Source organism: Microtus ochrogaster, linkage group LG2 (genome assembly GCF_000317375.1).
Source record: "Microtus ochrogaster isolate Prairie Vole_2 linkage group LG2, MicOch1.0, whole genome shotgun sequence".
In the NCBI taxonomy this organism is placed as follows: domain Eukaryota; kingdom Metazoa; phylum Chordata; class Mammalia; order Rodentia; family Cricetidae; genus Microtus; species Microtus ochrogaster.
In genome coordinates this window covers 10,560,895-10,583,921 of record NC_022028.1, presented here as the reverse complement: position 1 = coordinate 10,583,921, position 23,027 = coordinate 10,560,895, and the positions used below count along the sequence as shown (strand labels likewise).

The following is a 23,027-nucleotide window of genomic DNA, read 5'->3' as shown; positions in this document are numbered from 1 at the left end:
CATTTTGAGTCCCAAGAGTCCTGCATATAGAAGTGCTGTTTGGGAAGAGAGTCCTGCCTGGCTAGAAGCTTCTCCCTTGCACCTTGTCAGATAAAAGCCAGTTTTCTTGTTTCCCTGATTAGGAGGAAGTTACCCTGATGGCTCTTAACTTTGTCTTTACCAGATTTAAACAAGGGTCTTATATACTCATAGACACTGGTGCTGGGAGAGATGGAAGGGTGCTTACTTTTTCTGGAGGATGAGGATTACCTATGACCTGACTTCATAATCACTACCTTACTTCAAGCTCGTAAAAGTGTTTTCTACTTGCCACCTGCATTTGTAAAGCCTCCCCCTTGTAATCGCTGTGTCAGAGGCCCTGCATGGACTATGCTGTTGCCCTGGCTCTTAAAACTCATCCTCCTTGTGTTATCCAGTCTGTTGAACCTGTGCTCCCTAAACAGCTCCTCATAAATGGCTGGTAGACACAGACCCTTCTGTAAGCTTCTATGCCTTCTATGTTGATTGATGGAAATTTCCCACCATGTCTCTTCTCCTTTTTCTACTCATACTTTCCCTTGAATTATATTTATTTCAAAGATTCCACTCTGCTGCTTTTAAAGACATGCTGCCATGTGGTTTGACAAGACACGTTTTCTTTCGTAAGAAATGAACCCAAACTTTTAAATGATGTCTGGAGACTCGGTATATCAAAATGTTTAGCTAACCTTCATTATTTCATCTTTGAGTTCGATGTGTTCTTCCCATTTGATGCATGTGATAACACAGCTAGCTAGGTGAAGTGGTTCAGGCTTGTCATCCCATAACTTGATTGGATGGAGCTGGTGGGGGATGAATTTGAAGCCAACCTAGGCTTCACAGCTAGTTAAAGACCACAAACAAACAAAAAGAATAGTAAACAAGGGCTTATACCTAACTTCTTAATTTGTAAGCATTTCTCCAGCCCTTGATTCAGAGAGCCAGGAGATGACACTGGTTTCACCGGTGTACACTCTTTCCCTAACTGAACGCCTCTGTAGTTTTGCTCCCAATCTTTTCCAGCCCCGTTAACTCCCTAGTCTGGCTTAATCGTAATGTGTATTGTAATGTTTTATCTCTCAACTCTCCCATTCAGATTGAAATAAACTTTTGCTTTTGTTGTCACTTTAACAATTATTTTATTCTTTATAAGTTTTTCTAAGACCACTATGTAAATTGAAAAAAAAAACTTTTAAATAAAAAAGACTTAAATTTCTTTTTCTAAGTCTTTTTCCGTTACTTCTCCCCCTCCCAACACACACTAATTAGTTTTTGTTTCTGGTCATAGGTGTTTACCATTTTCTGGGTCCACATGTATTTTTCTTGGAAAACTAAATCTGTCCAGATATGGTGATTTATGCAATAATTACAGCACTTGGAAGGTGGAGGCAGGTAAATCTTTGTGAATTTTAGGCCCATCTATTCTACAAAGTGAGTGCCAGGCCAGCCATGCCTACATAGTAAGACCCAATCTCAAAAGAAATAAAGGGAGAAAAAAAAGGAGAAAGAAAAAAATAAACACAACAACAACAACAAAAAAAAACCACAACAAACTCTAATCCTGTATTTCTTTTTTAATTAATCCACTGCTATCTTTATCTAGAAACTCTGCTTCTGTGATGTTATAAGGCTTGGGTCAGAGAGCACATGATATTTGTATTTTTTATATCTGCTAATAGTATTATTCTCTTCAATTTGTGTGTAATATAAGGTCTTAACACTCTATTCTTTCATCCCTAAATGTGGGTCCAGTTAAGAATTAGAACCAAGGAGGTAGGAATGGGTGTGATCTAAACTATTACCATAAATACAATGAGGAAGTTTGCAGTCTGTTGCCATAGGGTCGTTAGCTGATAGAGAAGTCGGAAATTCACCAACTCGTAGAATCATGGGATGCTTCTCTTAGAAGATGAGGTCCTATAACTAATGGCGGCTATGAAGGTCTGTTCTGGGCATGTTTGCTGTTAGCAGCCAGCCTGGTTAGAAAAGAAGCATTCAAAAATGACCAAGTTGCTGGTAGCTGATCCTATAACTTGGAAGGTAGGAGTTACTTGAATGAAATCCAAGGGAAAGGAAATTACTACCAAAACGTCAAGCACTATAAATTGACATGACTCTTATATATCATCAGAAAACATATTTAGTATTGAAAATATATGTATTAATTTAAAAATGAAATTTAGTTTAAATCAAGATTAGAAAAGTCAGTATAGAAGGTTATGAATAATAAAAAATTACAATGAAAACACATTAATCATTAATCAATTAATTTACTTGGCTTTGGTTTTTATTTTAATATCTCAGAAATGGTTTTCATGTGTGTTATTTATGGTATGAATAATATACATCTCTGTATCCTTTTTATAGATAATTTATAGATAATTAAGATGTTTTGTAAGGTTCTGCTTGAAAATATGCATTCATGGAAAATTGTATGCATACAAGTACGTGTGCTAATTATACAGTAAGTTACACACAATTATTCCTTATACTACTGCGAGAGAAAAATACCTTAACAATAATTTTATTCTTGTAGAAGTCTATTAAGTCCAATTTCTTTATATCTCGTTATGAAATTCTCTTATATATGCATCAGTCCCTACTTATGTAAGGTTGTCATTGTTTGTAATCTAATCATTAAGCCCAGAACCTTTTGTACTTCCTGACTCCTAGATCTATAAAGATATAACTGGAGAAGGAGCCATACCTGGAGAGTGTACTTGACCACAAAGTTTAAGATCTCCTACTGCTTATTAATTCCATGTTATGTCTTCTGAAGCTGTTGTAGACTATTAGAAAATAGGAATCCTACTTTTTGTATCCACAATAGTTATATAAAAATATTTGTTCAACACATAGATGCTCTTACTTTGGTGAGTTTAGCGTACCTTGTAAAAGATACTGTAATTTCCAAAACGTGAAGCTAATTTAAATAGGCTATCCAAAAAAATGAAACCAAGAAGAAGCATATTTACTTCAATTTGATATTTGAAATCTAAAATTTCCAGACTTAGTAGCTTGTGACATGAAACTAGAAGTTGAGATTTGTTTCTTAAAACATGAGAATAGGAAAAGCTTGCAGAAATAGATCTTAATTGTTTTCCTGAAAAATTATAAAAGACAAAAATGGGCTGGTCTATTTAAAACTTTTAAATATGTTACATCAAAAAAGTAATATGTATTTGGGGGTTAAAATATGGATCTGAATTGATCCTGCTTTTTTCCATATTCAGCAACGGTAGCAGGGGAAGGACGTTTGTGATTATTATACCTATCAGCATATGCGGAAGGACTCTGAGAACTAAGAAGGACGTGTGTTATGCTGTCTCGTTTGAAGTTGCCTTTTGAAAGTTGCATTCACAATTGCTCGTTCTAAATGTACAGCTTTCTCCATCACAGCTTTTCACGGCATGTGTCATGGTTATTTTATTTTTCTTCATTTTTTCCCTTTACTTTTATGTGTAAATAAACATAGGGACTGGAATTCCGCCTTCAGAAGCAGGGTCACTCATAATCCTGTCAACTTAATATTGCGGCCTCAGAAGAAGCTGTAAACTCTATTTTTATGTTTCCAATCGTCGCCAGATGCTTGAATACAAATTTGGATATGTAGATATACTCTAGGTATAGATAGTGTTCATGTTTCTTAAAATAACTGACTTTAGTTGATCTATGAAACAAAGCTACTAAGTTGAAAAGAATATATTTAAAAACACACAGGCTGGTCTTGCTGAGACCGTGCCTACACACAGTAGGTACTGCAACACCTGGACCCCTCTTGCCTTTGAACTCTTATTCTAGGTGGCATTGTGCTAGAATATAAACTGTAATTTTTTGCTGCCTCACTGAGTGCCAGGGTCTGCAGACCAAGAACCTCTTCACATGTATTTATATACTCCTTGAGGTGCATACTCCGAATAAAGGAATAGTTATAGGCTCATTTTACAGTTGAAGAAACTGTAAATATAAAATAACTGGAGAAGAGCCGCAAATGGAACATGAATACATGTGGCCACAAGGTCCAGGATCTGATGCTGCTGATTAATTCCATATTAAATCTTCTGAAGACCATTTTACAGTATTAGAAACTAGGAATCTTCACTTTCAAAATCTTCAGTAGAATTAGAGTTTGTCAGTCAGTAAATATATGTGATTTAATGTGTTGTCTTTTTTTATATGTATTCTAAAGGTTTTTATAGGGACTGTAATTGGGTATGACAATCCAACTTTCTTCCTACCTAGAGAAAGTGATGCCACTGCACACTGTGGTTACTGAATACTTCAGTAACATATGCTGCGACCCCTTTCTTATAGAAGTGTACTAACTTTCAAACATTTCCCTTAAAACAAGGAAGCAAAAATACATAACTAACTACATGCCAGCACTCTGCCTGGCATACTTGGTATCTATAAAAGTAATCCTTATACCTCTGAAAGGGTAAATTTCCATTACTTGGAAATCCCAAGCAACAAGGGATGCCCTGAAGTTCCACTTGCTTTGAAAGTTACATACGCTGAATGCAGACAGACAATTTCCTCAGCATACAAAGCAAAGAGAGTTTGTGCAACTCACTTAACATTTTATATCAACCCAATCCCAGTTTCCAGTGATTTCAGTGCGAAATAAAATATCAAAGGGTTTGTCAAGCAGAGACCAGACCTCACCTCCCACCCAAAATAAACCGCTTGGAGTTTTTTTTCTGGAATTGACAAAAATTGTAAATTATGAAACAGGTTTACCAAATAAATCAGAATAAATTGACCAGTTTTATGAATTACCAATTGATTAAGTAATTAAAATTGGCTCAAAGTGTTATAAATATAATAATCATTCTCCAAACGGTAGAGTAAATGGCACATCGATTTTTCTTTAGTTTATAACCCGTATTTTTATGTCTGCAAAAAACAATTGAATAATGCTATGTTTTTCCAAGTCTAATGAAATAAAGCTGTCTGTGAGGCTAGCAGTCATCAGTGTCTGCGAACCTCAGATGTCCCAGTCACACACTGATAGATTTGCTTTTTGTATTCAGATTGTCAAATAAATCAATAAATGTAAGTTAGGCAGCAGGAATGAAGATTTTTTTCTAATTCATCTGCTACCTTAATTTCCTTTCTATAGTTATAAAATCTTTCAAGTTAGTCCCTTAATACGTATGAGAAAGTCAATATCCAGAGACACATTCTTCTATAATATTGATATCAGACTTAGTATATGAAATGTCTAAGCCTGACCTGTTCAGTTGCTTTATTTCCTTTAACCATTTAACTAGATTTTTTAAATGATTGTGGATATATATAATCTGAATCTTGAAATGATTTAACAGTAAAGAAGCTTTTGTTCAAGTAATTGCTCATGAAAATGCTATTATAAATGCTGAAATAAAAAGGAAGTATTCAATGAAATGTAAGACACGCTTGTAAATACAGATTAGCAGAACTTTTAATGTCCCACTTCTTTTTATCTTTATTTTTCACTTTAATTTGTTGGTAATTGATTCTGTAGTTTTCTACAAGAAGCTTGTTGAAGACACTATCAGTAACTCTCTTATGAATTTTTTAATCTCATAGTTTTTACATTAAGTAGGATTTATATTTTATCTTACACATAACTTGTACCTTTCCTTTGCATATTAAATTTGCATACTTTATCTTGTCCCTATTTCAAGGGCTGATGTCAGTTACCGTGCGTAACACATTCAACTTAGACAAAAGTGAAGTCCTTAAATATTCATCTTTTCAAATTTCACCACATTCACGCTTATATTTGTATAGATATATAGATACATAGACACATTTCTGAAAATGAAACACCTAATGAATATGTTCCAAAGTTTCCAAAATATTTTGTCAACCCACTTATAAGGTTTCAGATTTCACATTTTCATATTATTATAACTTACCTAAGTTTATATAATATTAAATTACAGAACAAATAAGGAACATTTTGACTTCTGATGGCATTATTCCAGTCCTGTTGTTCCGTATATTATTTTATTTTAAGAGTTACTAAATGTCCTGTTTTTTCCTGTCTTGTTTACTGGGCAAGCAGGGGTAGATGGTCCCCCTCCCTAGATAGGAGGCGACCTCCTAGCCCCAGGATTCAAATCCAGCATGCATCTCCGGAGAATGACAGGTACTAGTCACATCCTCACAAACAAGTGGCATTAGCGACTCAGAAGCTACAGCAGGAAGAAAAGGGGCGGGATGTTGGCAATGTCATTATTTCATTCAAGAGCCAGAGTCAGATATACGATTCCTCCAGTGACTGCACACAAGTCTGAGAGAGGGCCTCACAATATTTATGGGAACAAGGAAGGCATAGAATATGGTATTTGAAATACCATCAGGGTCCAGTGAAGAGAGATCTGTTTTGATATGTCTTCATTTTAGGATTTTTAATTTTTAGAACCATTTATGGATCATTTAGGTCTACAAAGGGATATGTAAGGAATTTTGCGTGCATCCGAATATATTAAAACTATGCCACAGACCATACTCGTGGTCACATTGCCTTTAATCTCAGCTAGTTTGCTTTATTACCATGTATACTTGCTGAGAAGAAATTGTAAGATTTGGGGTGTATTTCAAGCATGGTGTAAAGAAGGACATCTGGTTCTTGTACTTTTTGTATTGTATTTGAAGTATTCTCAAGCGCTAGGGTCAGTCAGCTGGAAACATTTTCAAAACAAAGCCTCTCCGCATCAAATCCACTCCATGCTGATCTGTAAAAGTGTCGCAGTAGGTTCCTCCCATCGTCACTGTTCTCGTTTAACATTCTCATGTTTCCTGATGTCTAAAAAAATATGCATGCCTATTATTTCCATCTTTCAGAGATTTCCTACAAATGGTCACAGAAGTGATGGGATGTGTGAGACATTTCAGTTGAAATTCAGCAGACACATACGTAGTATTAATTAGACAGAAGCGTTCCGAAATGCAGCTAAGTAGCAGAAATAGTTTTACAAATACACCTTTTTACATTAATTATATATGTATGTCCCAGTAACTGTAGCCTTATCATAGTGGTAATGTTTATTTTCTGTATATGTGCACAATTTGTATTCTGTATATGTCTTCACAATTTGGTATAAAGAATATCTAAATTATGCAAGATAAATTTGCATCATTAAACAATGATGAGAAATAACATAAACTGGCATTATGTTTAAAAAAGTTTCGTTTTTATTTTCACACGTTATTCTACCTCTTTGTTTCATTGATTTTAATTGAGCTCTACATTTTTCTCTGCTCCCCTACTTGCCTATCCCCTCCCTTTCAGCCCTCCCTGAAGTTCCCCATGCTCCCAATTTACTCAGGAGATCTTACTATGGTTTGGATTTACATATTTAGAACTTAAAACTAATCCCTGTGCTACTTTTAGATTTCTAGAATTGGATTTATGGATCTAGAATTAATAAAACTTTCAGTCTACATGTAATCAAGATCATTTAAAATAATAAAAAGTAAATTCAATAAATTCTCTACCCACACTGTGTTCTGATGGATGAAGTCAGGTCAGTGATTATGACAGCAAAAGCAATGGCCATGAAGTAGTTGACAATTTCAACTCAGAACAAAAGTCTTTGAATGTATGCAAAAAAAACCCACAGTGATTTAGTCTAAAGCAATGACGGATGCTTACTCCAATTATAATGAGTATAAATGTACTTTTATTAAGTACACTTAATAAGTGACATTTATTAAGCCAAATACATAAAGTAAAAGCTCAGATCTTAGCATACATAAGATCTCATGACTTCCAATTAACAACATATGAATCTGTGATATGATTACCCAATTTCTGTATATGTAGGTGCAAGGTAGATGTTTGGAAATGAACTTTACAAAATTTGAGCTTGGCTTTTGCTTCTCTGTAATGATACATTCACAAATAGTCCCTCTGTATAACTATAATAAATGGATTTAAAATAATACAATTATTATTCATTGCTATGGAAAATGAAAATATTTTAGAGTAAACTTAATTCAGCTACAAAAGATAATATACATCAATGAAAATGAGAGAGTAAATACTGTTAACTAATGACAGATTTGTAAGCATTTGTGACAACCTCTTGACGAAGCTTAATAAGCACAAACCACCTCACATGAGTGTTACTTAATCATTTAGAGTATCCTAAAAGTGTCCAAATAAAATGAGTATAACATTCAATTTAAGTAAAATGAATTATTGGACATGGGCATTAGTTTACCTTTCACATTGGTAGCCAAAAGTACTCTTAATTCAATAGTGATGTATACAGTTGGGACTAGATGGTTCATCAGGGTGAAAGAACACTTCTTTGCTCTTTTTTCTCCCCACAGCACAAATATGGGCATAAATATGTGTGGACATACATGCAAGTAGCTTTTAAATGAACAGTGTCTACATAATGTAATGTCAACAAGAGGCATGCTTCATGCCTTTTCAGGTGATACCATACACTCGGATTGAACATAGTCTAAAAATAATTCTGGATCTTGTAAAGATACTTAAAATGAAAATTTAAAAAAAACTAGTTTTGACCCTTAGGGAACATTTCTGGCTTTAAAATTGTAAAGATTTCCTAGAGGTTTTATTAAGTTAGTAGTTCCAAGATTTGTACTGGAATGGTTTCACATTGGTATATCTGGTACTTTGAATGTACCGGAACTTATACTGACTCTTTGAAAGAACTGAAAATATTTGACAGAAATCACTATTTTCTTGAAATTTAGTCCAGTGGTGTCAGTTGAGTTTTTCAGCTGCAGCAGCTCTCACCTGTTTTACAAATAACCATATTTTCTTTCTCTTCCTCAACAACAATTTTTACTTCTCTGCAAAATGTCCTGACCGATCGTATCAAGTGATTCATTTGGACTTAAAATGAACTTTCTCTATTGACTATGGATATTTGATGGAGTCAGCAAAAATCTTGCTGTTTTATTCACACAACACACATCAGCTGCCGTGCACAGGCAGCTAGTATACAACTACTCACCAATGAAGTGTGCTGCTGTTTAGTCTCTACTTACTTTGCTGTGTGTGTCAACAAGGGAATAAGATGTGCCAGACACTGAAACCTTAGTGTATGCAGTGGCTATATTCCCCACATGAAATCAGGGCCATACAAGAATGTGAACATATCTTAGTCTCGTGCATGTATATGTTTATCACTAATCTTGCTTGAATTTATAATTTCTTCCCAAATTGATGAAAAAGTAACATGGTAAAGGTAGGCATTCTACTTTCAAATAGCATAAGTCATCAAAAGCTATATACAACATAAGCACCCTGAACACACAGAGATTCATTCTTACACCACTATTCTATATAATGAAAACAGCCACTGGTAGATTTATGTTACATTTTATCCCAAACCAAAACATGCTATATTATGTCAAATTTCTAACAAATATTATTAAATAATATAACATGTTTGGCAATTCTTTTGTATACTATGTGTATCATTTTATTATTTTTATTACACACACACATATAATAATTTGGTGATGTCTTCAGAAAATATTTTCTTATTCATAACATCATGAAATTGAATTAATTATAATTTAAAAATAAAAATGAAATATTCCCCAAATAAATGTTAATTATTTCCTGTTTCAATTATACACTAAAAACGAGAATGCTAAAAGTATTATAAATAAGAATAATATTTCAATGGAATTTCAAAATTGCAAGTTTGATTAGAGATAGATCCGGTCTTCTAATTAAAGCTTTTGCTTCAATTCAAACATAAAATAATCACGTACTTTATTTTTGGATGTGTCTTTACGGCTTTTAAATAACTTGATCTCGACCATGTGGTTACAGGATTTTATATTTATGAGCAATCATGAGGCCAAGTTAAGTACTAATCCTGAAATACAGGAAAAATTCAAGTTTTAACTATTTTTAATTTTGATCCATGAAAAGATGAACAACGTAATAGTGATAAAGATGACTAGGTCTTTTTGTAAAGCTGAAATCATGAAAACGTGGTTGTTATGCTAGCTCATTAAGCCGTGTGTACACGGGCTAAGTCATGTGACCTTTTCTAGCTTTTTTTTTTATTTGCACATTTGGCTAGTTGTAAATGGAGTAGCTGAATTCTCATGTTCTGTTAAACTCTAAGAGTGAGCCTGAGTCCCTGGTAACATTGTGGTAAAACATAGGCTACTAACATAAAATAGCTGATGATTACTTATGCACAAAGTATTAATAAGGCAGAAATCATGCTTTATTTGTGGAATTTTCTGTTTTTATTGAAGCCCAGAAAACAGTGCATTTGAATTGTTACATGTGTATTTGATGTAAAGCTGATTATATTTTCAGAGTTACTTCTTTTTGCTCAGTGTAAATGTGGACTGTCAAATTACACTAAATATACAAATAACATTCTATAATCTTAACTACTCTATATAGGCATAAACATTGTATATATAGTTTGGGTACCATGCAATATTCTGCTTGCATGTATCCATTATTGAATGCTTAAATCAAGGTTAATAATACATCATTCTTTCAGCAGGGAAGATTTTCTTGTTTCTAGATTTCAGATATATAAAGTATATTATCATCATTTTTTCACTCTTGCTAAAAAATAGCGTACCTCTTGATTTATCAATGTATAACTAATAATATTGATCATACTTCCCCCTTCTCCCTAAACCCTATAGTTAACCCTCAGATTCTGGCCGAATATTTGTTGCTGCAATTAATCATTAAAAATTTAGTCATTGTAGCAACAGTTTTCAAACAAAACATTTAACAAATAGAAAAGACATTTTGAAAGAGTAACATTACAGTCAAAACCCATCTAGACCGAAGATAGTGACAGTAAAACCTTCAGGTGGTTGATGTACAGCATGAAGTTTTTCATGCCCCTGTGACCTGTTTTCTGACCATCTGAGCAGTAATTTTGATTGTATACAATATGAATAACATTTCTACTGTGCCCATCTTAACCCTCTGTTTATATCAATGATGGGTGTGATTAAATATACAATGTATCCATAGCTATGAATATACATTGACTCTGAACTATATACCAATAGAGTAGGTGTATTTGGGACCAAATAAATGTTATTACCATTTAATACTCTATGTTTATAGCACTCAGCATTTTCTTGCTCTCAGAAGTGCTTAAGCAACCACAAATCCAGATTCTATGGAATACTCCAAAACTACCAATACACAATCCAAATGCTAAGTAATAATTAATGTATTTAGAATCCGTGTGCTTGGGGGTGGTAGTATTATTAAGTGTAACTTTGCATGCAGAAGGAAATGAGACACACGGAGGTCAAGTACCTTGACCCAATTTACTTCGTTAGCCAGAACAGCTGAGTTGAAATTTTTTTCTGACACTACAATTCACACTGTGGGCTCCTCTGTTACGGTTAAGTCATGGCAGAGACTGCTACACTGCGGTCATGGACTGTCTGCTTGCCTCCTGGCTTCCAGTGATGACCTTCAAAAGCAAAGGAGCTGACATCCCGAAGCCTCAGTCTAAGGATAAAAGAGCTGTGCCTCTGTTGTACTATGTGTGGTGGGGCTGCATTCTGGCTGCCCTGGCTCCCACATGGCTAGCTTATGCCCGAAATAATTACATGGAAACTGTATTCTTTTAAACACTGCTTGGCCCACTAGTTCCAGCCTCTTATTGGCTAGCACTTACATATTGATCTAACCCATTTCTAATAATCTGTGTAGCCCACGAGATGGCTTACCAGGGAAGATCTTGTCTGGTACGAGAATCATGGCCACTGCCTGACTCAGCTTCTTTCTCCCAGCATTCTGTTCTGTTTACTCCACCCACTTAAGGGTTGGCCTATCAAATGGGCCTAAGCAGTTTCTTTATTAATTAACCAATGAAAGCAACAGATTAGAAAGAAATCACTCCCACATCATGCCTCCCCTTTTTGATTGGTCAGAGTAAATGATGAAATAAAGGCGAAATAAATACTGAAGTCTTCGTAAAATCCATATATCCTTAATATTGCCAATGTAGCTGGCATCACCTTGGGAACCATTCTGCTGCATGACCTCACTAAGTTTTAGGACATGAGAAGGGGAAGAAGAATTGGAGAAATTCAGAGATAAAGTATAATCTCATTTAAGGCTAAAAAACTTAATATATTTTGTGAAGGACAAGGAAATTGGGCAATTTCTAATAGATGCTTATAGCTTTTTTTATTTTTCAACACCAGATTTCATTCTTCTCTCCCCTGAAGATCAGAAAAGGATTCTTTGTCCTGATCACTGCTGGGACCACACACAAACTCTCCATAAATCACGCATTACATTTATTTTGATCTCATGCCCTTCAACCTGATTTACTCACCTCTCCCTTCCCTACCCTTCACTTCAATCTGTGTTGTGGCCTCGGGCATGTCCTTTATTTCATAAACAAGCATTAGTGCCTAGTCAACACTGCCTCCCCTAGATTCAGGCATGTGCTGCATGTTCCTCCAGCTGAAGAACACACATCTGTGTTAGAGAAGTAAACATGTATGAATACAGCCATAGAGGTGGAAGAGGGTTTAGAAATGAGTAAGGAAGTGTGTCCATTTGAGAGAGAATACCTGGGGCTTTCCTGTGGGTTTCTAGTGTCCAGGGGGCACTTAATTAAGATGCCTGAAATTCTAAGTAAGAACAAATACATCCGTCAACAGTTTCTGAAGGTAGGACTTTGATAATGTAATAGGCGTAAATTATAGAAGATTCAGTGATAACACAAAAGTACATATTCTTACAATTTTTGAAATGTATGTGTTTGTATGCCATGATGCTTTATATTATTTGTGTAAAATATGTAGTGCTATGAGTAACTATGTGAAATCATGTTTGACTTATTCAATTGTAATAGCCATTTAGATATATGTGCCTAACATTTATACACATATTTTGTCACGTTTACACCTTAAATACAAAGCTATCATAAGTTTTATATACAGATATACATTATGAATGCCCACACATTTTAGTGATTTTGTTCACATAATAGTTCAGGCATTTAGGCTAAATAAGTACATGTCAGTTACATTAAGGAATATCTTTCACTCTCACTTTCTCTATGAACATTGCTTTTAGGAGAAAACGATATCTTAATTTCCAGATGTTAAGTGTTATGTGTGGTTTCTCAAAGTAATATTGGAGGTTTTATTCTGTTATACAAGGTGTAGCTAGCATTTATATCTCTCCGTACTTTACCTAGGCATTTTCATTATTGATTGAAAAGCAATTCTCATGATTGGATTAAATGTTTTCACTACTGTCAACATCTTTCATGTTTTTCTTTTTATACTTTGGTGGTGGAAAACAAAATTTCTCTAGAGCACAGAGTTTCAAAATAAATTGTCACTTAGCCCCCGTGTGGTGTTTCAGCACCAAATTATTACCACTGTAGCACTTACCATCATAGATTCCATCATGTTTTGTTTTATTCATTGGCGGAAGTAATGTGGCTGAGTAAGGGTCTACACCAGATCATTGCTGTAGATGTACTCATTTAAACTAATGTCTTGTCAGCTTCTCCTGTCTCCCATCTGCCACTGTGTCTTCCACCCAGCATCCTTTCTGATTTCAATATTTGATTCATTTGTTAATTTTTTTTTAAATTGTGAAAGTGTTGACTGACAGAACCATTTAGGTAAGCTAAGTTGTCATTGTTCATGCCTTGTTTTTCTTTGTCATTGTTGGATGTGACTGTAGCTCTATTCATCATCTATTTTGTATTTCTTTAACATTTCATTCCCACAGGCACTCCAGAAAGTCTGAAAGATCTAGCATCCCAAAACAGACTAGGAAATGCACAGCCTCTGATGCAGACAGGTAGGCTTGTTGTCGTGCTGTGCCACCATCTTCCTTTTTACCTAGACCCGGGAGTGCCCTGCCTCTCCCTTAACATTCCAGGGTACAGACACAAACTGTGATGCTTGACGTGTCTCACGGAAACGAACCGACAGCTATGTGAGGAAAGTGGCTGAAGAGAAAGACAATGTCACTGTGGGGGCTGCCCTTAAATAGTAGGTGTTAAGGGACAAGCAAACATGGTGTTTCTTCTTGATCAATCTCATTTCTATGGAAGGCTAGACACATACTCGTTCTTACACATGTATTGGAACTTGGATGTTTTCCTTCTGTGATCACATTAAATGCTTTAGTGAATCATAACTGGGAAAGTGTGGACAATTTGAGTGTGTGTTAGATATTTGAATAATATTTTTAAAAAGTCTCATTTTCTACCAGGGTGTAATCTATGATTCTTGGGTTTTTTTTTTTTTGTAGCTGTACTTATTTGCTGTGTTCATGCAAAGAAAAATCTAAGGAATTATTGATGATTTTCAGTTTCTCCAGTTTTAAATGTGTTGTGTAACTTTAGGTAAAGCATACTGACACTTCTTTTGACACATCCACAGAAAGACCTAGAAAGTCATAGTAATGTACAGAGCAAATAGTTGGCCATTAGACAGAAGATCCTCAAAAGCATGGATGGAAACAGGTGAATGGGTATGTTCAATATCAGACATATTTCAGGCATAGTGATAACAGAGGTATGAATAGAGCATCTGGAATTTGAAAATATTCAACACACCAGGCTTACTCAACTAAATCAATAGGTAAAACTTCATGTAAATTCGAAATGGGAAAATATAAGAAAACATGTAAAACTAGAAAATAATTTTTTTAGCTTAAGTACCTATTCTTGAATGGAGAATAGAAATCAGAGGACAAGAAAAAGAAAGAAAACTAAAATTTGAACTGTAGACTTCTTGAGATTTTAAGACTGGCATGACCATGCCATGTTAATGTACTAAAGACTCTCTGTTTATGATATGCTGTCCTTAGACCTGGGCAGTGGATGTTTGATTTAGAGTTTCGGAAATATAGATCTATTTGGAAACAGTTTGGGGGGATGGAGAAATTACTGAGAAGTTATTAGCACTGACCGTTCTTCCAGAGGTACTTACTTCAATTCCTAGCACCCACATGATTGCACACAACCATCTATAATGAGATCTGGTGCCCTTTTCTGATGGGCAGTCATGCATGCAGGCAGAACACTTTACATAAATAAATAAATAAATCTTTAAAAAAAGGAAAAGGGAGAAAGAAAACCATTTGGAAGATGCATCAAAATATCCAAGAGTAGATGATGGAAGACACCATGACTCAGAACCTGTGCAGTTCAGTGATATATTCAGCCCATGAACTCAGGCCACCTTGAGTTCTGGTGTAAGGAATAAGTATTGATCAGCAAAAATGGAGTCATTTCCTTTTTGCGGAGTTTAAATCTGAGAAAATAGGAGGAAGGATGCCAAAGGATTAGTTAATACAGAGAAAGGGAAACACAGTTGAATCTATTAATCCAAAGAGATACTGATCGTTTAGATAGACACTTTACAATACACAAGAATATAGGGGGACTCAAAAAGTATTAAAAGAAGAAAAAGAGCAAAACAGTAATTGGACTGCGAGGCAGAAATGGTTGCATTAAACACTATAGGTAGCTGTTAGCAATGAATGCATGCCGTTCCAGCCTTCAGTCTTGGCTTAGCTGCAAACACTGGCCTCTGATATATGTGTGGTTTTCTTTCTTAGTGATTAACATCCCTGATTGATTTTTATGGGAATCTAAGTTATATGACTAACTTTTAAGGAAACTGTTTCATGCTTGGTGCAAGGGAGTTGACCTGTGTGTTCTAAGTCACACTGACAGTAGTTACTGCTGGAGCTCTGAGCTAACCTGTAGTTAAGGTTAAGTAGTTCACACTGTGAATGTTTTGTGCATTGATTTTCTTTTAACAGTCTTATTTTACATATCAACCCAGTTCTCTCTCCCTTCTCTCCTCCCACTCTCTCTCCCTCCACCTTCTCCCCACCTCATTACCCATACACTCCTCCGAGAAAATGAAATCTCCCACTGGGAGTCAAACAAGTCTGTCATCACTTAAGGCAGGACCAAGGCCCTCCCCACTGTATCTAGGCTGAGCAGGTATTCCTCCATAGGGAATAGGCTCCAAAGAGTCAGTTCATGCACCAGTATTTATCCCTAGTGCCTTGGCTCTTTTTCTACCCCTTTCCCCTCCCTTTTCCTCCTTTCTTCTCTTCCTCCTCCCTCCTTCCTCCTCTCTTCCTCCTCCCTCTTTCCTCTTCTCTTCTTCCTCGCTCCCTTGCTTCCTTCTAACTGCTTCTAGCTGAAACCCAAGGGCATGCCATTGTTAGGCAAACAAATGCTCTTTGTTTGCCACTTGGCGATACCCCCAAATTGAAAATTGACCCTTGACCTTTGGAGGCTAATAACCGTACACAGAAACCTGTTGTGCAGTTATCTGAAACATGTTGCTGGGAGATTATTGTGGTTTTAAGTTTATCTGAAGCCAACTTGCCATTGGGTGGAAGAGTCTAACAAGAAAACCTTGTGAAATACACTGTGACCTGTTAGGGGTGGAAAGCAGGTACAGCTAACTCTGCCTTCTGCTTCCCACCACTCTGAGCACGGCCCCATCCTCCCTCTTTTTCTTTTATATAAGAGATTGGTTTTCATACATCATTGTCGGGTGAAGCTTTCTCCTTCCCATTCCTCCCAGTTTCTCCTCATAGTCCCTGCCGTCCAAATGCATACCCTTTCTTTCCTTTATTAGAAAACAGCCAGGCTATTAAGGAATAATACTAAAATGAAATAAGATAAATAGAAAAGCTAACAAGTTGGAATATGACAAAATGGCAAAACAACAAAAAAGAGCCAAAGAGAATGATCTAATAAAATAAAGTTTCACTTTTCACCTCCATGTGAGTTCAGCTGAGAGCAGCCTTATTGTTATTATTATTATTATTATTATTATTATTATTATTGGTATTATTGGTTCTATATCCTGAGTTTTGCCTGTTGGGTGTTTTGCTTATCATTTAGAATTGCCTACAGATGTGCTATTTTATCGGTTGGAGCAATGGGAAGAAGCCTTACAGGCCTGAAAAGGCTATCCCAGAAGAAACCATTTTGGAATTTACATGCTGTGTACATTCTCACCTCTTCAGCAAGTCAATAAAATACAGAAATACCAAAATCTTAGTTTAGAGCCTCAGCTGGGAACATCTGAAAAACTAGAACTGTCTGGCGAAAGAGCTAGGGTTTTGCAGTGAAGTGCGTTTAGTTCAGCTTACCACAGTGGAGTTCAGTGAAGGAAGTCAGGCTGCGATTGAACCCTGAAATAAATATTTAGATACACACTTGCAGAGGTGAGCTACTGCATACGTGTATGTGTATACCTATGGCAGATTATACAAAGCAGACTTATTAAATGTCATTTGCATACATTTTATCCTGTAAACTCTGAGACCATGATTCCTTTAAGCCATACTAAATCATTCAATTTTTAGATGTATATCTGTATGTTGTTGTAATTTTTTTTGTTTTGTCCCTCTGTATTAAAACAAATCCTGTTACAGTAAATATTGTCAGGAGTAAAATTTCCATCTAGATGCTGAAGCCTTAGGTTCAGGTATTCAGAACAAAAGTCAAGAAGAAATCACACACACCTGTCACCTGTCAGAAAAGAAGGTCCCTGTTGGTTTTTGGCAAACCTGTGCAGATCCTGTCTCTAGCATTTTTCTCTCATTGTCTTTGTGCAAGTTACCAATGAGCCTTAGTTGTATTTATAAAACAGTAGTGATTATGCATCAAAGGGTTACAGCACAAAAGTTCACAGATACATGCACATACGTATCCATGTGAATGCACACACACATTCAGAGCATAGCATGTTAGTCACCATACCAACATTAAAGATCTTATTGTTATCTCATTGTTTCTTAGATCTTGTTTCTTCTTTCTTCCATCCATTCCTGGTTTCCTTCTCTAGCACGTTCATTCTAAGGCTCTCCCATTCTTTTAACCTCCTTTCTTTCTATTATATCCCATTCTGTTAAAAGGACCAAGGCTCAACAGCCTTGATTCTCTCATCTCTATACTGTTGTACCTTGAAATTCTTGACCAGGTCTCCTTTCCATCTGCCTAAACAAACCATTCTTATGTCCATTGCCTCTTCTGTGCAAAACTGTGTTCAGCTCTTTACAAGTTCACCCTCCTGGAACTCAGTGACCACATCCCTCTCTTGCTCTGAGTGCCTTTACCCATCCTCTGAGCTGTACTCCATGATTGACATGTAGCAAGAACTTTTTTGCTAATGGGACAATGAAGAGTTATTTTGTGTAAAGGAAAAAGAGAACCAAAGGTTTTTGTGAAAAATCTTGAACTTGGAACAAGTTGGGTTCTTTTCAGAGTCTGCCAACCTCCTTCCAGCTCAAACATGGCTCTCCAAGTCACATATTTTAAAGCAGTAAAGTATTCACCCTGAATCCATTCACGACTTCTGAAAATGGTTGCTATAGCATTTTAATATTACTGGCTGAAACATAAAGTCCACCCTAATTATTATCTAAAGTCACACTCAGGTTGTTCTTCTGGAGTTAGACATTTCACTAAGGGATAAAGTAAGATTATCATAAAATTGTAGTGCCCAAAAGACACTCCATTGCTTATGTGAAAATTGTACAATTAAAATCTCAAAGCTCAACCAGTACGTATATTTTGAACAATCTGATTCTCATAGTAATGACTTATAAAGGGTAAATAAAACATTCTTTAGCGTTGGAAATATGTCATAGAAATTCTTCCCATCTCAGTTTGGTCTAGTTAAGCTCATGAGCAGGTCAGTTAGAATAGGTGAACTATTTTAATGTGTAGAATGTCAGAAGATTTTTTTTTTCTAAGTGGCAATGACAGGTGAGGTTTCGGAGCAGGACTCAATATCTAATAAAGCTGTAATCTGCAGCCCAAGAGGATAAAATGTACCTTTATTCCAAGTGTAAGATGCACTTTCTTGTTCTCTGAAAACTGATATATTTCCTTTTCACTGTTCTGAAATGAAAGACATAGCTTAAAGCAAAAATCAGGCTTGTTGTAAAGAATATTTTACTCAACAGGAGTATTGAGCTAATGGGGTAAAGTCTTCATAAGGACACATTGGTTGACCAATATGTGTTCTTCTCACACTGGTGGACAATAAACTCATTTCCTATGATTGCTATGAAAGAATGAGATTGTGTCAAACTCTTGTCAATATGATGCATACCAGGAATATTAATGGTCACTTAATTAAAATAATACTAACATGATAAAAGGATCAAAAGCATTCATCTGTTTTATGGAGATATGCACATGTACGTATATGTATCTATTTAATTCTCAGTATTTATTTTAGAAAATTGTTTCATAATTGTCTTGAATACCATATGAAGATAACTACCGTTATATTCACAAAGACATTTTCAGATACTCTCACATCTAAGAGAACCTGTTTTTACACACACTTCTACCATTTGTGCTTAATTAGGTGTATAAATTAAGTACTGTTCAAGCTTTATTTTTGTTTCTTAATGTTGGATTAAGATGAAGAAGCATGCTCTTTTGGTTTTTTGTTTACCATAGACTTACTTCTTGCACTGTAGAACTATGAACATTGTAAAAGCATACATACATTTAGATTTCACATTCTTATAGAATATCATGGCGATACCGCAGTATTCATCATTCTAATTTCAAACACTTATTCAATCAAGAAATCTTTATTTTTGTCCCTGTTTTCTATTATCCATTTTTGGCACACTGGACATAGAGTTCAATAACCCCATCCCTCCCAAAACGAAAAAGACTGAGTTCTTTGATTCTGGAGGGTTCACGAGAATTTGATGATATTAGGGCAACTTAGGTTGGCCCTTTATAACACGGAGATGCTTGGATAACAGTGACGTTTCCATCGCAATAACTGTGGGACGAGTGTTTCTCTTATGCTTTAGAACTCACTTTAAGAGGATCCAGGTTTTCCTTGGACGACTGTGTTGGAATGAAGTTAATGAAACCCGCTGACTGAAGATCTCTTTTGGCACTAATGTTTTAGGGTTCTCCCATCATGCCTTTCTAGAAGGGGATACGCAATCCCAAGAGCAGCTGATCAAGCAGTCGTTAGGGGAAAGCATCCCACTCGCTCGCGGTCGAGCGAGCGCTCTAGTGTCAGAACCCTGTGTTCTATGCACCACCTTGCCCCTGGAGGCTCGGCGCCACCTTCTCCGCTCCTGACAAGGTTGCTATTCAGTGTCCCGCCCAGCATTCGTGTCCTGCTGCCGGGTGTTGGTGTGGTGTTGTTCCTTCCTGAGCACTCGAAGCTTATACTCATTACGACATCATTATGACACCATGGTTCCTCCTCTTTTCCTTGTGACCCGGTCCTCACCCACATCCTCTCGCCACTGGCATCTCTCTTCACTGTGCTGGCAGAGTTCTCCAGTTCCTGCCAGTTCGCTGCCATCGACAACTAAACCTGGCTGTGTTCTGTCTTTTCATCTGTCCGTGGCCTATCATATATACTTTACCATGTGAAATGCTTCATGAGGAGTTTACTCACAATTAAATATGGATTTGTTTATTAGAGCATCAGAGAATTTTATAAAGTAACCTTCTATATGTGTTTATAGAGCCATGTAGTATTTAAAACATCCTCAGTTACAAAGCAAATGCCAGCAGGTGGAGGGTCAGCTTTATCTGGGTGGGAATGAATATCTGCATGCCTCTCATATTCTCATTCCCAAAGTTAATCCTCACATCAGGGTGTCCTGTAGCGCGTGTCCAAGGTCATTGGAAATCCTTTTCAAGGTTCGTTGCTCGTTTCTATTGAAAAAGAATGCACAGCCTCTTGGTAACTAACATCTGGCTGTGCATCGAGAACTTACTATTATACATGACTCTAAAGCGTGTGTGAATTTAGCTGCAGCTCTCTGGCAACATGCCAGACATGTAATTCCTTACATACATGTTTATATAGTTTAAGATCCAGAGGCTGTGGTCAGTTCTGTCACGGTACTAACACAATAGATGTCTTTAAGAAAGCACGCCTCAGAGCAAGTCAATCACATTCTGCTTAATTCAAGAATCCACTCTGTAGAATGTGTACGTGCCTCCTTCAGCCTCATGTAGTGTGTCATTTACAGTATTGAATTTGGCTTCCAATAACCCAGTTAGGTGTTTTCTGCCTGTTTTAGTAGTGACTGGAAAAAGGCAAAAATGCTTTGCCGGACTGTATTGGAATTTCACGCGCCCTTTGCTGTTTACCTACAGAACGCACCGACAAGGAAGCCCGACGCGGTCTCCGCCAGCGGACGCATCCTTCAGCAGTCGCCGGGGAAGACAGCTTCCACAGGTGCCAGTTCGAAGCGGCAGTATAGAACAAGGTATCCAAAAAAAAGAGATCTTTGTCCAAACACCTGGAGTTGATAAACTTCTTCTCTTGCCACTCCCTTTTATGAAATGACACGGTTTGGGTCATACACAACATTAAGTTTCTTAGAATTTTACCCCAGCACTTGGTTTCAGTGGTCCATGCCACATGGCAATCAGTGTTTGCTGAGTGAGTGAGTGAGTGAGTGAGTGAGTGAGTGAGTGAGTGACCAAATTTAGATGAATGCTTAAGAGTGGGTGGAGTTCTGAACTGTTTTGCAAAGTCATAAAACTAGGTGATATACATTCTGAAAACCTCAGTACTGTCTGTTGTTTTATGTGCTGAAAAAGGGCTTACGTTATTTTTTTAAAAAAAAAATAAATATGATCATTGAGTGTTCTCCATTTTAACGTCATTAACTATATCTTGAGTTTTAAATAATTTGGTGGTAAAAATTACTCAGAACATGTATTTATCATTTTGCTATGAGCCACATTGTCTGGGTTTCTTACATTAAATATACATGGGTTATTTTCCTAAAAGAATGGCCACGTATGTGTTTGGGGGAGGGGGGATTTGTTCTGACAGTAGAAACCAAGATTACCTTTAATCTTGGTTGTCTTAAATGTTTGAAATGTTGGACTAAAATACTATTTCTCCTGACCCATTTCTTAGTAGGTCAATGACATTAGTATTTTCTAATGCATATATTAGCAGTGACTAAACGCATTACTGATTTTTTTCTAGTTCAGGGCTGTGGTTCAAGAACAATGAACATAGTAAAACATCCATTGCCACTCTGCATCCCCATGAAATAGCCTGATAGTTTGCTTCCTGAGTAGTTCTCCAACACTGTTAGTTGCTGCTGGTGTAAAACTTGCATTTCCCCACAGATCGCATGGCTTCAGGGATCGAAGTGGCCTGTTCGACCATGCAAAATACTTGATAATAGGAACGTTAGTGTGAATAAGTGGTGTTGACTTACTAACTCAATACTGCAAAGGGTACCATAAAAGCTATATGAACAGCCAGATTCGTGTCTTTAAAATGTTTCTTGTGGGTACAGCATGCTTTAGTTGTCAAGGATGAGGTAAATGTATACATTTAGTCAATTAGCAAAATGCAGTCTTGGTGAAAATTCTTCCTAAAATACCAGATTTCGATGGTGGAATCCACATTTCTAATAGGCGCTTGTTTTTGTTTTTTTTTTCCTGAAATATTTTGAGATGATTGAGGGAAAAATAATGTTATTTGAATGATACTTATACTAACAATGCTTCTGTCAAAAATTTGATTTTTTTTTAACAAATAGATGATGGCGTTTTAACTTATTCATGAACTCTTGTTGCACAACTGAACAAACTGTAAATTTGGATGCTTCACTAGAAATCCAGTGTTGCTGATCACAATGAAACGCAGCAAGTCATGTGTTTCTTGAAATTCTTTGCATTTCCTCCAGTTGCAAGTAAAACATTCCATGCGGCACTATAGTAATCTTTCTGCCAGGTCAATTGGACTACCTGTTTATTTTGAAAATTCATGTTCCATTGTTGATATCTACTCTTTATGATATTCATATTCACAGCTGTCTTTCAGAGAAAACAACCATGTGTAAGGATTGGATTGAGGTGGGGAGAACGGGATGAGTGGAAATGGCATTACTGTGATATTAATTAATTAATTAATTAATGATATTAATTAATTAATGGCAAATACTTTAGTAAACACAGTTTGTCGTTGAAGATTCTGAT

The 23,027-nt window shown here is 36.2% G+C and overlaps 1 protein-coding gene across 25 annotated transcripts in view; it reads left to right on the top strand.

Moving 5' to 3' along the window:
- Rims1 (regulating synaptic membrane exocytosis 1) overlaps nt 1–23,027 on the top strand; it is a 473,457-nt gene that overhangs the window by 344,957 nt on the left and 105,473 nt on the right. For 7 of the 25 annotated variants that reach the window (XM_026785683.1, XM_026785682.1, XM_026785680.1 and 4 more), the window contains 4 exons: nt 6,071–6,154; nt 13,763–13,834; nt 19,963–20,145; nt 21,177–21,289. In XM_026785683.1, the coding sequence (XP_026641484.1) occupies nt 6,071–6,154; nt 13,763–13,834; nt 19,963–20,145; nt 21,177–21,289 (452 nt within the window). The remainder of the gene's footprint in view (nt 1–6,070; nt 6,155–13,762; nt 13,835–19,962; nt 20,146–21,176; nt 21,290–23,027) is intronic. The other 18 variants (XM_026785698.1, XM_026785693.1, XM_013351064.2 and 15 more) reach the window with 6 other exon arrangements.